The 16,700-nt window shown below is 42.0% G+C and overlaps 1 protein-coding gene across 1 annotated transcript in view; it reads left to right on the top strand.

The window, feature by feature from the left end:
* Nucleotides 1-16,700, top strand: part of LOC118785797 (nck-associated protein 5-like) — a 191,486-nt gene that overhangs the window by 129,565 nt on the left and 45,221 nt on the right. Inside the window, exons 7-9 of the mRNA XM_036540733.1 lie at nt 4,081-4,149; nt 6,073-6,111; nt 8,390-8,509. Coding sequence (XP_036396626.1) covers nt 4,081-4,149; nt 6,073-6,111; nt 8,390-8,509 — 228 coding nt within the window. The remainder of the gene's footprint in view (nt 1-4,080; nt 4,150-6,072; nt 6,112-8,389; nt 8,510-16,700) is intronic.

Below are 16,700 nucleotides of genomic sequence, written 5' to 3' on the forward strand. Positions count from 1 at the left end.
GTTTGAAGGCCATGTTGACGGGGGTTGAGGCCTGATTGTGTGGTCCCACGTACGCACTCTGCCGCAAATGTACGTGTTCCTAGCATGCCTTTGCCTCTCGATGTGGTTGCTCATTAGCGCAACAATGACATCAGCACGGTAATAATGATGGCCCTGTGAGAGATGCTTTTGATTCCTTTATAGATGCAGTAGGTCTGGAAGGAGATCAAAGTGCTGACCCAGCTGCTAATTGCTAACTTCAAGCCCTCTGCCCCAATGACCTGATACAAGGCAGAAGCACTAATTCAAAGTAACCTATTTCTCAGGACCACATTGTTTGTTTGTGGGTCAAAAATGATCACTTTACTTGAGTCATATGAACTTTGATCAGTGCCGCATCCTGAGGCATGAGAGGATTGGCAGGTCTTACATTTCAGAGTAAATGAGGTCTCTTGTTTATCTACCAAGTGCACCTGCCTTTGATGTGATCAAAAGGTCTCTGGTATTTTAATAGAAGCATACCAAAGATCTGATAAGGCTGCCTTTCCCCAAAACAAGTTACAGATAAATATTTTGTCGAAGGCAGAGGTTGGATAAGAAGCGTGTTTCAGGCAGTCAGGAGAGGTTCCTACTGTGGCGAGCACACCTTAGTGTCTCTGTCACACCCATTCTCTGTCTCAGTGGGGCAGGCAGCCTCAGCTGTGGGTATTGGTGTAATTTACTGGCAGAGCGCCTCCATAAAGGTCTGTGTCGGAGTGTTCATCCACGGCTTGATGCATCATAATCTAGTTCTGCCGATGCTAACCTTCCACCACCAGAGGATTATCCCAAAATTAAAATGGATTTCATTTAGCTGTTGGAAATAATGGACTTCAGCCTTCTGTGCTTATTAAATCTCTAATGATGTTGTTGGCAGGGATGGTGCTGTAAATTAAGTTTGAAACAATCCTTTCCTCACTGAGGCCTCTCCAACCCCACTATTCAGGTCACACGTTTGATGTCTTCATCGTTTTTGATGCATGTCGTTTCTTGGCTTGTTAAAAGCCATTAACCAGACTCTTAGCTCAAAACATTCCGGTAGAACAAAATGCATAGATTCCGATGCCTGTGTGAGGTTTGCTTTTAATTCACACTCCTTTTAAATGAATCTGCAAATGGATATCTGTTCCCTTGCGCAAACCTTGTCCTCTGAAATTGAGGATAATTCTTTCTGGTGAATAATCAATCTTGTTATCTGTTTTAAAAGTGTGGGCCGGTTCTCACCAGCACTTCAGGTCCACAAATGAAATATTGAAATTGAAATTCATTTGTAAGGGATTAAAAATGAATAATGAGCAAAGCTGGAATATAATTATGTTATCCATGTTTCAATCGAAGGCTGACAGATTGCTGCAAAGGTCAAAGGAGAAATGACCGAGGGAGTCACAATAAGCTTTGGCAGGCGCTAATACGCCTTGCTTGCCTTGACAAACGAGGGCCTCTGTAAATCGATGTGCCTTACCCTTAAAGGTGAAGTAATACCATGCCAGTAACAAGGAAATATTCATGTCCATCCGCCTTCTAACAAGCTGCCCATGCCTTAAAGTTCAACCTCATAACTTGAATCTCCTTGGCCTTTACGGAAGACATTTTCAGAGATTCCAATTGGCCACTATGGTTGCAGGTTGACTCGTGGCCTTTGCAGACCCAAACTTCACCTTTCCCATCGTAGCCGCTAAATGTCCACAGTAACTCTTTGCCACCACGGTAGACATTTGTAGCACATGGAAGCAATCATCTCCATTCATCTCCAGTTCCACTGTTCCCCCTAGTGTGGCCCTCAACAGCCCCTGAATTGAGCTCATCTTTGCACTTTCATTAGTGATAGTAGTATGAGGCTTCATGAACCCCCTAAGTGGGTGGAGCTACAAGGTCCAATCAATGACTCACTAATTCTAACCAATCAGATAGTTCTAGGAAAAGACATACAAGTCAGATTTATCCTCCCAGATTGAGTGTGGTGCCTGTGTGAGACCAAGCCAGCAGAGTGTAATTATAATGAAGCCAGGGAAGTGTGGAGTCCCAGGCAAAACGTGCCCATAGCCAGAGGCTGTGAGCCCATGCCGGACCAGAGAGCTGCATGAAAGCCCCTGGGAGCAGGCTACACACAAAGAGAGTGCCAGGGGACTGCGACAAATGCAGGCCAAAATAAAAAATACCATGTTTTATACATGGACAGAGCAGCGAGAAATAACCCAATCGACTTCAGCAATTACATCCATTGCATCCAGTCCTTCTTTAAAAAAAAAACAGTTAACACCTAAGGAGACGGGTAATGTAAAGTAAGCTGGTAATAAGTGTAAATCCCCCTCCGGGTAGCTGATTAAATCACCTTTGGTGGTAGACCCTGGGGAGGTATGAGGTGTTCATTAGAGGGTATTTCCAGCTTACCCTGACGAATGTCCTCCTGACAGATATTTATGTGTGTGGTGCCCTTGTCATTTCTTGTGATTCCTTGGGAATCAAACATGACATGGAAAAATAACCTCACATTTATTGGTCTCCTAACCCACGAACTGGCAAATATGATGCAACCAAGTGGTTTGGTTTTCCAGTGCTGGGCACCATTCAACTTTGCATAAATGTTTCATTGTCTTCCTACTAGCAAATAGTATTTATAAGATGGAATATAAATACCTAATAATGCTGTAAATTATATTACTTATAACCAGGGCGAAGAGTAGACCAGCATTACACCATATGGTCATACCAGCCATCTAGTGCAAAAGACAACATTTACAAAATTTCATGAGCTTGATAGGTGATGTTAAACCAGTTAGCTGTGATTAGGAGAAGTGCTTAACATTCAAGGGCTACTGCAGTTTAAACAACAAACAGCATGAAAAGATGCAAGACTGATGTGTGTTTCTCCTTCCATCAGCATTAATCTTGTTTCAAGAGATCAATGTTATACAAGACAGGTTTATGAGAAATTCTTGTCTGTTTGTGTGTTTAGCAATGCCGCTCACTGAATTCTCAATATGGCATGTGTCATGGTGCTTTTCATAACTGTAAACACAGGCACCGAGTAGAACCTTCCCACACCACACACTCTTACATCCCATATTTGGTGTATGTGTACACTCTGAACCTAATGAGACTTTGAAGGCTGTTCTCCACAGCAACAGTGTGTGGTTAATAAGAATGCCTTTTCTCTCCTGCTGTGAGCTTTTGCAAACATATCATTCTCTCCAGCTTGGTTTATTGCATCATCCATTGTGGTGAGCGCAATGCTACCTAGCTCTTTGAATCACTGACTCAGATTGACTCTGCTTGCAGACACTGTTTCTGCAGGTACCAAGTGTGGGCCAGTTCCCTCGCTGCAACTGAAAGGCAGTTTTACAGATGCGGCCATTGATAGCTTCAGCTCCTGAGACCAAATGGGCCCGGTTGGTTTCAGCTTTCACAGAGAACAGGGACGGCCTTTCTTGCCCAATACTAAAAGGCAATTCAATGTTGAGTTTGTAGCACTCGATTTTCAGTGGATGTCTGCAGGAGGTGAAGTAAAAAGTTAAAAAGACACGTAAAGAAGACTGTGTCTGTGAACGTGGTTAGGATTCAGCACTGCCATTGACTGACAGCCTTTCAAGCCTATTTTTTAAGTCTATTTTTAAAGCTTATTTTTTAACGAATAAATTATATTATGTGAGACTCAGGGTCAAAAAAACCTTTTATCATTGCCTCTTCATTGGGGTAAAAAGCATTCTGCCAGTTTTAAAAAAACTTTTCATAAAGAACTTCAGTTAAAGCTATCTATTGAATGATTTGGTAATAGATCTATCAGGCTATTATAGTATAAATCTATCTATCTATCTATCTATCCATCTATCTATCTATCTGTCTATCTATCTAGCTATCAACTAATCAATCCCATGATATTCACTATAATATTGCAAGATTGATTTAGGCTTGCTCTCAGGGGGTCTCAGGCCTGGGAACAATGTAAAGCTGCTTTGTGCTTGCAACTTGTGTTGTAAAAAGTGCTATACGAATAAAAATGAATTGAATTGAATTGATTTTGATTGGTTGATTAACCCCGTTATGCTGGGCCTTGTGACGCAGGCAGAGAACTCGGCGCTGGCAATGGAGAACGAGAGCCAGAGGGAACAGTATGAGCGCTGTCTGGATGAGGTGAGTTGGATGCTGCTATCCCTCCTCTTGATTGGATGCCTTCACTCAGGGCCGCCACCCACACACAAAGCTAATGTTTCCATCCTGTTGTTCAGCGGCCCGTTCACATGGCTAGAGTTTCGCAGTTTCACCTTTTGCATGAAGCGCTGTGCTGAAGGGCCCAACAGCAGAGTCAAACCCGTGTACTGTTGCCCTGGCAGAGCGCATACTTCCCTAACACACAGCACAGCCTCCTGCGAGGCACTTATTTGCTGGTGAATGCAGTGTCATCTTTAATTCTACAGAATGAACAAAGCAGGAACTGAATGGATGTTAATTGGATGCTAATTGCCATAGAGGGAGATGGAAGGCAACACTGCATGTAAGGAGTGGCCTACTGGGCTGGTGCATGTGCAGGGTAACTGCGCATCAGGGTGGAGCATGCAGTTGGCTCTTACCTAGCCCTGCAAACTCAGGACTTGAGGTGCTCCATTCAGACCCAGAGACCTATTTTACACCAGTGAAATAGCACATAGCCCAGGCTTCATTAAGTTCTCACAGAAACAAATCCTGACCCTGCCTCGTGGTTGGCGTCTGACGTGGATGGGTTTTACACTCCTGTGCCCACATGAGGGGGCCACGCACTAGCCTTTTGAGGCCTTCTGCCTTTCTCTCCGTAGCACAGTGCGGTAAGCATCACTCCCCAGCAGGTGTTTTCAAACGCTTCTGCAATAGGGTTCACAAGTCATGCGAAAGTTGTGAAACACGCAAAGTTTCATGCATGTTGCAGAGTTACCTTATATAAAATAGTCCTTCATTTTTGCAGCCAATGGGAATACCCGCACACAAATACACACACACAACCATATGTCAAGGTCTTCACCAAAATAACATAATGGGATATAAATGGGCACACCTGTTTTTTTTGATTAATGGAGTCATGTGTCTGCAGTGTCTTTAGTGTCCTAAAAAACTATTTTACAAAAACATCAACAGTTCATGAAATTCCCATCTCTGTAACGGCAGTAGAAGAATATGACCCCAAATGTAACACATGTGGTCTCACTCACTTACCAGAAACATAGTGGTTGGCGGAACCTGATAGCCAGAAGGGCTTAATTCCAAAGGGCTTAATTGCATTGATCGCAGTCCTTGGGAAGAAAATATGACCAGAGCACAAACAGGCCTGCTAATGCCTGGAGCTAAACAAATATTAAACAAATATATATCACGTTTACACTCCCCTGCCCCCTTCTCACTCCGTTTGTGGCCAGTGAAAGCTTACAGTGTATAAATGACTAATCAATGCTTTGTTACCTGATCCCAAGTCAATTATGTTGGGTGGTGGGATCTGCGCAGCGGAGTGCTGCCAAAGCCTGGTGCACAGCAGAGCTTCGTCACCGGGGCCTGCTGTCCTTACAGGAGCCAACACTTTGTCAATAGTGGATCAGAAAACAATTAAACACCATGAGGATCTCAGCAGTCTAATCTGTTCTGCGTGGTTGCCCTCCCTCCCCAGCCCTCTGGCCTTCTCTGCTGTCTTGAAAGGGGAGTTATTATCATTGCACCCATTAGAAACCAGCTCACACTCACCACTCCCCCCCCATACAAGTAATGTATTGTCCCATTCTATTGACAAAGGCCTGTAATGTGTTTGTCAGCAAGGGCCCTTGGGTTGGTTTAAATAGGTGCGGTGGGAAGGAGGTGGTGGTGGTGGTGGTGGTGGTAGGGGGGTATGAGGCTTCACCAGCCAAGCATCAGAGAGGCCATTTTAGTGATCCGCACGCACACTCACCTTCACCTCAGAAGAGGCCTTTTATGTAGAATTGGTTATTGAAGGTCTTCAAACTGCGCAGATTGCTCTTTGCCTGTAAGAGTTGCACTCTAAGGTGGCACTCAGAGTTCTCCCAGCTGTTAAGGGAAATGTGTTTTTTTCTGTTGCAGGTTGCCAATCAGGTTGTGCAGGCTCTGCTAACGCAAAAGGTTTGTTGTTACTCTGAATATCTTTTTTACAGTACACTACCTTTTCAGTGTATGTTTTTGCAGCATTGCATCATCTACCTGACCTGTAGTGAACGTGCTATATGTAGCTTAATATTTGGAGATTGTGTAGGATTTCTCCATTTAAATGTTAAATGAATATGATTTTACTTATTCAGTCTGACTTATCTGGAAAGATTAATAACCAAATAATAATCAAGTTGTAAATAGGTAGCAACACTGTCAGTTTGATTGTGGTATGCACAGTTTTTCAGGTGACTAAACTGAACTGTAATTATCAGTGCAAGAACTAGGCTTCATTTCAAAATGAACCTGAAAGTGGTAGAAGTGCATTTTTAAAAACAATGATGTCTAAATAATTGCACACTCTGAAACTGGAACTGGGCAACTCATTTGCCACCCTCTCACTATCTGTTTTGGAGCTACTTAGGAAAATATTCATTCATACACACTTAATAGGTTAGAAGGTTCTTATCATCTGCTTTGAAACTGTGAGGGCCTTTTAGTGTCTTTGTAATGAAGTGTGACCTTTTTTCCATGCCTTCAAACAGGGATTTTGCTGCAGATGCTGGCTCTGATGCCGAGAAAAGTGTTTTTTCGTTGTCTGGTTTTTTGTTCTCTCTGACTATTCTTTTAGTCATAAGACAGTATCTAGGCATATGCACTATTGCAAGGGCACAGTTTTTACAGTTTTTAACAATTCCATGAGATCTGCCTGTGGCAAAGTTTTAAGATGGTTTAATCCATGAATCTGTATAGCTACAGATTCATATTGGTTTTTGTTATAGTTGATACATTTTCTATAAAACCCTCTGTATAAAAACATTTTAAGTGTGAAAAAAGGACTTAAACTTTTTTTTTTTTTTGGTGGTGGTTGACTAAAAGCAAGGCATTCTTATTTGTAAAAGAAGCATTTAATGCATTTCTAAAACAACATTGAAATTCTTATAAATTAATCAGCTAAAAATTACACTCGAGTGAATTCTGGACTTAAAAATGCTTCATTATAAAGCTATGGGAACTCTAATGGTTCTCCCTGCATCCTCAATATAACTTTGAGTTTGAGGCACGGATCCATTTATAGATTTGAGAATGCACGATATTATCAAATGGTTTATTCACGCAACCACTTAACTTTTCTTCGCACACAACAAGAAATGTATGGATTAGCATAATTTTCTGCAAAGAGCCTGCAGCATTGCAGGGTCTGTATTATTCATCATTTAAAGTCAATCTCAAAACTAAAGTAATTACATTTAAAGACTTCAACTGATGCAACATGTAAAATGAAATTTGTAGAAGGCATTTCTGCACCCACCTGGTCCCATAATACTTTACATTACATTACATTACATCTGAAAGGATATTGTGTGCAGGAGTTTCAAAATGGGTAAAAAATCAAAAAGCTAAAATTGATTCTTCTCCTATGGACATGCATAAAAATGTCTGTATATTTTTCTTGATGGATATACATCACAGATTTCTGTAAAATTGAGGCAATATTGTTAACTGTTATTTATATTTCCATTCTACAAACATAATTTGGATCATGGAATGCTGTATTCTGTAGGAAAAGACATTATTTGAAAAGGACATCTAAAAAATGTGTTGAGGAAATGTAGCATAAAATGAGCTGCATTAGTAACATCTATGTAGGGGTTCCCCTTTGCTGGAGACAGTGAATTTGGGAAGAAAAAAGACGCATGAAAACCCACTGGTGCATTAGCGGCTAGCACCTTTATATTCCCCTGAAAACGAGCAGGAAATAGACTTAAGCCAATTACACGCTACATGGTTTTTGCTGTGATATGATTTCCCAGTGGTTCTGAGATGGATTTTGTCATCATAACACCATAGTGCCGTACACACCACGAGACATTTCGACAAGGCAAAATAGGAGATATTATACAATGGTTTGACATGCGATCTATTAGAAACACCAGGCTTTGCCAGCTGCTGCTGCTTGCACACATCCCAGGCAAATCTGTCCACGTGGGCAACCTCATCCAGGTGATCTTGTCTGCCAGGTCACATGCTCCTTGCTACTACAAATTTGGTTGGGGTTAGGGGGTTAGGCTGAGAGGCATCATATCTTGTGGACAGGTGACTGGCATGGACAGAGCTGGCCATCCCATCACAATAATTCTGTGCTCAAAGGCTTCATGGAGACCTAGAGTCTTTGTGTTAAATAAAAATTCTGTGCCCTTGCAATAGTGGAAATTTCAAAATGAGTCCATCTTGTTTTTGCACTCCCACCCAGGACCTGAGGGAAGAATGCCTGAAGTTACGGACCCGCGTGTTTGACCTGGAACAGCAGAACCGGACATTGAGCGTCCTCTTCCAGCAGCGGGTCCGACCCGCCTCCGACCTGCTCCTCCAGGTACGTCAGGACTGGGGTGCTCCTATATTTATTAATTATACAGTAATACATACATGCTCTTTCTCTCTTCGTTTGTATGTATGTGTGTGTGTGTGTTTGTATATATTATATGTAGGGTTGCAACTACCTATTTCTTTAGATACATGCAAAATACTATTTCGCTGTGTTTGAATGGACAACATTTTGACGTTCCAGCTACAGTAAATAGGGCTCCTGTGTTGTTGACTCATGTAGGTCTAAACTACAGATTTATGATTCACAATTTGCTGTCACAAACATACTACATATTTAACACTTCAGAGTAAATTCAAAGTTAACTTTTACATTAATATTTCCTATCTGAGATACCCCAATATTAAAGTCAGCCAACATCAGGTAGCAGCTAACTGCTCAAGTATATGGCTAGTTAACTAGCTAACCAGCTACCTACCTAACTGTCTACCAGACATTGCCGTTGGGCCAACAGCTCAACAAATATCAGGCTACGCTAGATAGCTAGCTAGGTAAATCTACTTTATGCCCTGCCCTCAAGAGAATTCTTAATGTTACCTACCTCTTTTCAGATATCCGTGTAAGCCAGTAATTAAACATTTTCCGCATTTTAATTTTCTCTGTTTCCTGCTGCCTCTTTCTTTGTTTGTTTTGGGTGCCACACCTTTTTTGTTCTCCATTTTGCCTTTTCTCCTCCTATGCAAATACACTAATTGACTGTAGAATCTTTTGGTGATGATGGAATTCTGCCTTGATCGCTTGGTAACCCACACTACACGTGACCACTCAATCTCCTTAATAGGTGTATGCCCACAACCGATATTGCTCTGTGCTGGTACGATATGAATCAAATAGTATATGTTATTTAACCGATGTTCATTAAAAAGGACTTCCTGCTGAATGTTGTGAAAGTGAAATTTTACGCTTATTAATTTAACTTTACCTTAGGCTATTTAAAGCCAGCTTTGGCACCCCCCTTCTGCGGCACCCCCATACATTACATATGTTGCAGAATGGCCAATTAAAGCTCATGTATAGTCTCTTAGCATCAGCTGGTAAGCTTTGGACCCACCGTACCCAACACACAATAATAATGACAAAAACAGAACATGCACCATAGACTGCCTGAGTTTGCCTCAGGACTGCTCTACGTGAATAAATGTTTTTTACCCTTAAACAGCTGATACATAATTCACAAGTCCTCTTCCTTGGCCATTATAAAAACATTAGAAATTAAAAAAAAACTTTTTGTGCACCCGGTACCCCCTGTGTGTGTGTGTGTGTCACCCATGGGGTCACGGCATAGAATTTCTTCAGCTTAATCAATCAGAGTAGTGAGGCATGTGTGGAAGGATTGCTGAAACAGCTACAGGGAAGATGTTTTCAGAAAGCGACTGAGGGCTGGTTCCGCTGAGTCGGTCAGTTTCCCAAAGCCTGTTGGCCGACTTGTGGTCCTGGCAAGGGCCCTTGAGGCCCTCAAGATTCAACCTCGGGCCACATTTGATGTCATTACCATAATTGGCTCTGTATAATGCACCTGTTTGTACAGTGCAATGGTGCCGTAAAATTACATGGCACATGATTTCTTTGCTCCCTAATGATGCCTAGAAATGAGACAGCAATTAAGCGTACCTATTCAGTTAGATGCTGAAGACATTTCCACAACCAGAACATTTCTTCTGTTTACCTCTGGTTGTTTGCTGTTATCAGCGATGGTGGCATTCTCCTTGCTCCTGTCTGTATTTATTTCCTCTACTGGAGACAATGCTATAGCAGAGCGAGCCGATTGAGGTCAACATGGCAAAAAAAAAGACAACAGAAAACCACCTTTAACCGGAATCCAGCGAGTCAGTCAGGTTCCAGCTCTATGTTCCATTCTGCAGTGGAAAGAGGGTGTAATAACCCAGGCTGGTTGCAGTTGTACAGTGGGAGTGGGTGAGTACCATTACCAAACTGTGTCCTCATTGTGGTCCAGTATCAGACTGTGCCACGCAGTACGTCCAGTCTCTCTCCTGTTTGGCAGGGTGCGAGGATATGGCGTCAGATTTATGTCAAAAGTCGCGAACGCAGGAAACATGCTGCGAGCGTATAAAACATTCTTGCGAGCACAGAAAACATTCTCGCGCACGAAGCAGTCACTACGTGCGAGAGAATTTCTGCTTGGCGAGCACTGGAGGGCAAACGCGCTCTCACTGGTTAACTCTACTCGCGCGAATCGACCTGAGTTTTGACAATTTGGGAGCGGAAACCAAGGGAGTCGCTGGCCCTCCTATGATTGGTCACTTTCAACGCACTCACACCCACACGACCTCCTTGATCCTTGATTGACAGCTTCCGTGAACTGAACGGCAGGCAGACACTGTTAGGCCAGAGGCTTGTTATTTCAAACAACTGAGTCCTTACAACAAGTTTGGAGTTGAAGACACAGTGGACGGAACAATGGCGGCGATACCTAAAGATTTATGTGTAAGTGATACTGATAGATGACTTCGTCTAACAACCCAGCAATTTACTTACTCTGAAATTTGGCTGGAACATGTAAATAGCTAACGTTAGCTAATTAACGTTAGCCATGCTTCCCCTATCATTCAGCCGATTGCATGCAATAGACGTTAGAAGTAACGTTAACGTAAGTAAATTTCTGGGTTGTTAGACGAAGCCAGCTAGCAGTATCACTTACACATAAATCTTCAGGTGTTACCGCCATTGTTCCGTCCACTGTCTTCAACTCCGAACTTGTTGTCAGGACTCAGTTGTTTGAAATAACAGGCCTCTGTCCTAACAGTGTCTGCCAGTCGTTCAGTTCACGGAAGCTGTCAATTAAGTCATTTATTAAGCTGTCAGTTAAGACTTTTGACATAAATCTGACGCGATACGAGGACATTTCCACCCATGTGGAAGCGGTTGGCCTCCAGCATGGCTTTCAAAACCCACCCGAGATTCGGCAGGGCTGTGCAGTTGGAGACTAGCCTGGCTGAAGGGGCGGGAACGGCGATTAGCGAGACACACAACCTCAGATCGCCTTTGGCGCTATGCTCAAATCCCCCCCACTGGCTGTAGAAACACCTCGCAGTGAGAACAATAAAATCTAGTGGCTCTAGAGAGTTTATGTTATGTAGATAACACAAAGGAACACACACTCGCACATGCAGTAAATTTTCTTGATTTTCTAAATTTCTTTCTGACCTTTTCATGCCAAAAAGCACCTTTAAACCAGTACTGTGATCAAACGGTTGAAAACAGTGGACACTGTTGACACACGGTCTTTGTGGGAGGAGACATTGCCCTGTGGATCTCCCACCATCCCACTCCCTGCTGGGTGGGTATGGACACATTACACACTTCATATACTGTACATACGTTATTTTCCACTGTGTAGCTGAGTCACAAAGGGCAGAGATGGCATTGCTACTGCACGGCTTTGACCGGAAACTGTCCTGTTGGTGTTCACATAAGCACTGTGGAATTTGAGTTTCTGCAGCCAGCTGATGCTGTGTGCCTGTCCCAGCTAGCGGGAAAATGTTGTTACCCCCCAACAGGTCCGTTGAGCCCTCCCACGGGACTTGTGAGTTTTGAAACGTCTCATAGTTAGGGCGAGCGCTAATGAGACGGAGATGATGTCTCCCGTCTGACTGGATAACATCTTTGATTTCAATTTGAAATCGATAGAAGCTATTCATTAAGCAAGCCTTGCTCCATTGACTGGGGAAGTACTTCCTCTGTAATCAGAGGAATGGGATTATCAGGGCAGTTGGGTAGAAAAAAAGCAATCATATTTTCATAGCCAAACAAAAACATGCAGAGCTTTGCAAGGAAGTGAAACTTACTTTAAGCTTCACTTCACTCTTGGTTGAGAAATATAACTGCAAAGCAGCAGACAGAAAATTAGTGTCTCTCCTTATGGTGCTAAGAATTAAATCGATTAAAGAGGGTTGCATTTGTCTGTCTCTCAGTGCATTCAATATGAAGCCGGATTGAAAAAAACGTAAATAAAACATTTATCTGCTTGTCCAGCAGGGGGCTCCACATCGCTCTAGGAAACATGCAGAACCAGTTGTAGATTTGGAGCCAGTTGTAATTTTCATTGGGAAGAAACGCTGGATTGAACTCTTTTATTGGCGCTGGAAAGATTTATGTAAGTGTAATTCTGTTGCGGCTGCCGCCACAGCTTCAAACAATGAGAAAATTATTGAATACCAGTGCAGTGCGTGGGAAAAAACAATTGTCCAGAAACCTTTTTTGTGTGTGTTTTTTTTTGGTGCTACAATAGCAACAGCAGCAGGAGAGAGGGTTGTTTCTTTGCAGTGTCATTAATTTTACTGAGAGCTCATAATGCGCTTTCACGGTGCGTGAGTTCGACAATATATTTAACGTCTGCCGCAAACACTTTCCTCATGAATGGGTTCCTCTGTGGAGATCAAACAAGTTTCAGAGTGCAAGTGCCATGCATGGCTCCAGCGAGGCGCTGCAGCTATACTGTGCTCAGCTGTACATCAGGTCTGAGATGATCCCTTTTTGCAAGTTGTTGATCGCGATCAGTGCTTTCGTCACAACAAGAATAAAACCACTTGTCATGAATTTATGATATTAGTAGAGCTTCTATTTAAAGCAATCTTAATTTATAAGCTTTATTTACAGTAGTTAACGAGAATTCAGTCCGTTCTTCATAAATGACACGCAATGTTTCCAAAATGAAAAATCAGACTCTTTTAGTGTTGTCAGCCATTTTGTTTGCAAATTGCAAAAACACAAAAACAAGCAGAAGATGCAGAACGTGTTCATTATTGTTGGCATAGAGGTCCCATTCTCCACTTTGCCTTCCTGTGAAATGTTGAGGAAACTTAGTTAATTAAGTTTATTGTCACCCCAAAAAGGCATTGTGAATTTCCATGATAAAGAATCTCACCATTGCTATTGAAATATTGAACACATGTGCACATAACTTGACAAATGCTGCACCTTAGCAATGGGTGGCTGAATTCATCCAGGTGTTTTTCAGGATGCCTAACGCAGAATCCCAGTCGTGCAGAGGCATTTCTCAGCATTACACAAGTTTATTAAAAAAGACAGGCAAAGGTAAATGGAATCATCAGTTGCAGGAGAGTAAATCTCGGTTCTGAATCACTCTCCATGTTTCAGGATAAAGACAGTTCATTGAGTTATTTGTGTTTGTTTTGTTTCGTGTTTTTTTTTTCCTCAGCATTAATATTTCATACACCATTTATTATTCCTTTTACTCCCTGGATTTTTTTTTATTTCTTTTGTCAATCGGTCCAATTCCCATCGAGTTCCTCAGCTTAATACAAATTCCCCTGTCAGTCTTTGTTCTGTGGTTCAAAGAGAAGTCTGAGACATTTGTTTTGTCCTTTTCATATGTCTCATGACAAAAAAAGAGGAAAACTGAATAACAAGATGACTTTATGTGCTATGCCGAACTGCAGTCAGTGGCGACATTCAGCATCACAGCATTCAGCATTGTTGCCTGCGGTCGGAGTGTCCCCACCGCTCTGAACGTGAACCGTGCATGATCCCTAAAGGCCTCCTTTGAGTTCAAGCCATCACCCTCACCCCCCACCCCCTCATCAAGGCCTCTGCAGTGCCACTGTATAAATCATTGATGACTCTGCTGAGGATGTGGATTGCTAAACCCCATGATAAGATCAACCTCTCTCTGACCACAAGGTACATTAATGCAATAACCCTCCCAAACCTGTGCAAAGGGAGTGAAGAACAAATACATTTCTGTGGGATATTCTGCATGGAATAGGCATCTTAGCACCAGCATCTCTGTAAGAATGCCAAATCTACATGTTTTGTACCCACACCCTACCGTGTCAACATCACGTTCACAGCACATAATTTTGCAGGTGTATTTCAAAAGCTTAGCGTAGATTCCAATATGAAGTTGTGTGGTGTCTTCCACTATTTTTAGTGTAGCAGTTGTGGGAGAATCTGCTCGTATCCTAGAAGCAGAATCTGTCCCTCTAAGGGATACACATGAGTGCCAGCTGCTCATTTAGATGGAAACCAGCTCCATGGTTATATCTGAGCATCACTGGGGGAGAATTAGCTCAGATAAAGCAGAAACACTACCTGCATGTCTGCCTTACGGCACAAGGATGTCATTTTAATGACCCTCCTTTTCATAAGATCAGATGAGGCAAACTCAAAAGAGGCACTCCTACAGGAACTTTGTCTCTCAGAGGAAAACATGACACAAGATCTATAATGGTGCTTTGGGAAATCATTGGGAAAATGTAAACAGCTCTCATTCACTTGTTAAAGCAAACGTTCATTTATGAAAGGGAATAAAATCAGATTGATTTACATTCTCTCGTCAATCAACACTGAGGGGATGTGAGAAGAAAAAGAAGCCACATGAAAAAATGAATACAAACTGAAATCCAAGATGTGTTAAATATTTTAATATATTTATGTAGAAAATGGAATTTATATGTCACTTTCACAGAAATCATTTTGTGCAAATAGACTGATGCATACATGATAAATGTAGAAATTTATAAAATGATTGCAGTCTACACAATATATTTTACAATATATTCCCAAAATTTCATGAAAGTGGCAAACTGATGTGCCTTAATATGCTATGTACGGTACAGTATATTTTCACCGGAGATACAGTATATATATCATAGCTTGAGGTTGTATTTTACTGTGTTTAAATATCTTCCTTTTTCACAAAGGATTCATTCTTACTGCCTTTTGCCTTGTGAAAGGAGCAGGCCATGAGGCAAAGAGATGGCAGTCACAATCTGACCCAAAAGAAAGTCTAGCAGGTCTCTCCAGGGACTCCACCAGCCTCCAGCCCTGCCAGAACATCCACGACAGCCGTTTCCCCGGCGACAAACATGCATGCAATTGGCTTTCTCCACACTGATAAAAAAAGCATGGACTAAAGTTGGTGTGCCTTCCTCCTGATAATTCAGCAAGTCAGGCAGCAGGCACCAGTTCCCTTTACTCTGTCGGCAATGAGAAGCCAAACGCTCAGAAGGTTGAGGTCTCTTACACATCTATTTTTCTACTTTATGTGACACTTCAGGATAGTGAGAAAAATTCATAATGTGCATATTTGCCTCACAAAATGTGCACCGCAGCCCATGCGTTTCAGCTCGGACAGGCTGCTTTCATCATAGGGATGTGGACGTGAGGCCTGCTTGGCCTTTTCTGTTATTGATCAATCAAAAATAAATAAATAAAAAGAAAAAAAAAACATGTTGGAGGGGGCATAAAGGATGGATTCCTTTGCAAATGTGAACTGGCAGGTCTCCAACTTCCTGAAATAGCAGAACTGGCCATCTCATCTGCAACGTATTGATACAAACTTCCATCTCCTTCTCTCTTTTTTGTACTCCACTTATCCCCTTTAAAGAGAGAATTTAGAGTATAATTACAGCATATATTTGACAGAGGAGGAAAAAACCCCAAACCTTTTTTATTAACATTGGAAATGTTCAGAGGGGCATTAGCAGCACGCAGCAGCTTTCTGCAAGTCAGATGACTTACAACGGGTGCAAAAGACGCCTGGTGAAGAGTGCAGTCAATGGTAAAGCTTAAGATGCTTTCTTAAGGGCAGAAGGATGGGCCACCATCTCATCATATTTCAAATCGCAAGAAAATACAGCAGCACGCCGTCCGGCGTATCAATTATTAATCGTAAAAAAGGCTTGATTTGTTTTCCCTGAATAATAAAAAACTGCTTTTGAATAATTGAATACCACTCTGGATTAGAGAGAAAGCACTTAAGCACAAGGCATTGGTAACTATGTATCATTGGTGCGTACCTACACCGGCCATGGAATATCAATTAACCTTCCCAAGCACTTTTCACCCTGCTGAACGAAAGGAGTAATTATGAATAAATCAAAACTATAGCAAGGAAAAAATCGGTCTGTGTTGCCCTATGAAGTTGTTCCTTAAGAAATTTGGTTAAAAAGTGATTGTCCTCATTTTTGTGAAGCTGTTGTGATTGAAAGGAGAGGTAGAAATTTGACAGCAGACATGTTGCATGAAACTTTAGCTGGGAAACCATGAAGCCCAGGAAAAGTGTGGGATGTAGTTGGGTGTACCAAATCTGCCTTTTAATTATCATTTGAGCTGGTGTGTGTTTTTCCATCTCAATGAGATAAAGCTAAACCCTTTCCATTACTTAATTTTCAAATAATACATTTTAAATGCTAAG

The sequence above is a fragment of the Megalops cyprinoides genome, chromosome 11 (assembly GCF_013368585.1).
Source record: "Megalops cyprinoides isolate fMegCyp1 chromosome 11, fMegCyp1.pri, whole genome shotgun sequence".
NCBI classification, from domain to species: domain Eukaryota; kingdom Metazoa; phylum Chordata; class Actinopteri; order Elopiformes; family Megalopidae; genus Megalops; species Megalops cyprinoides.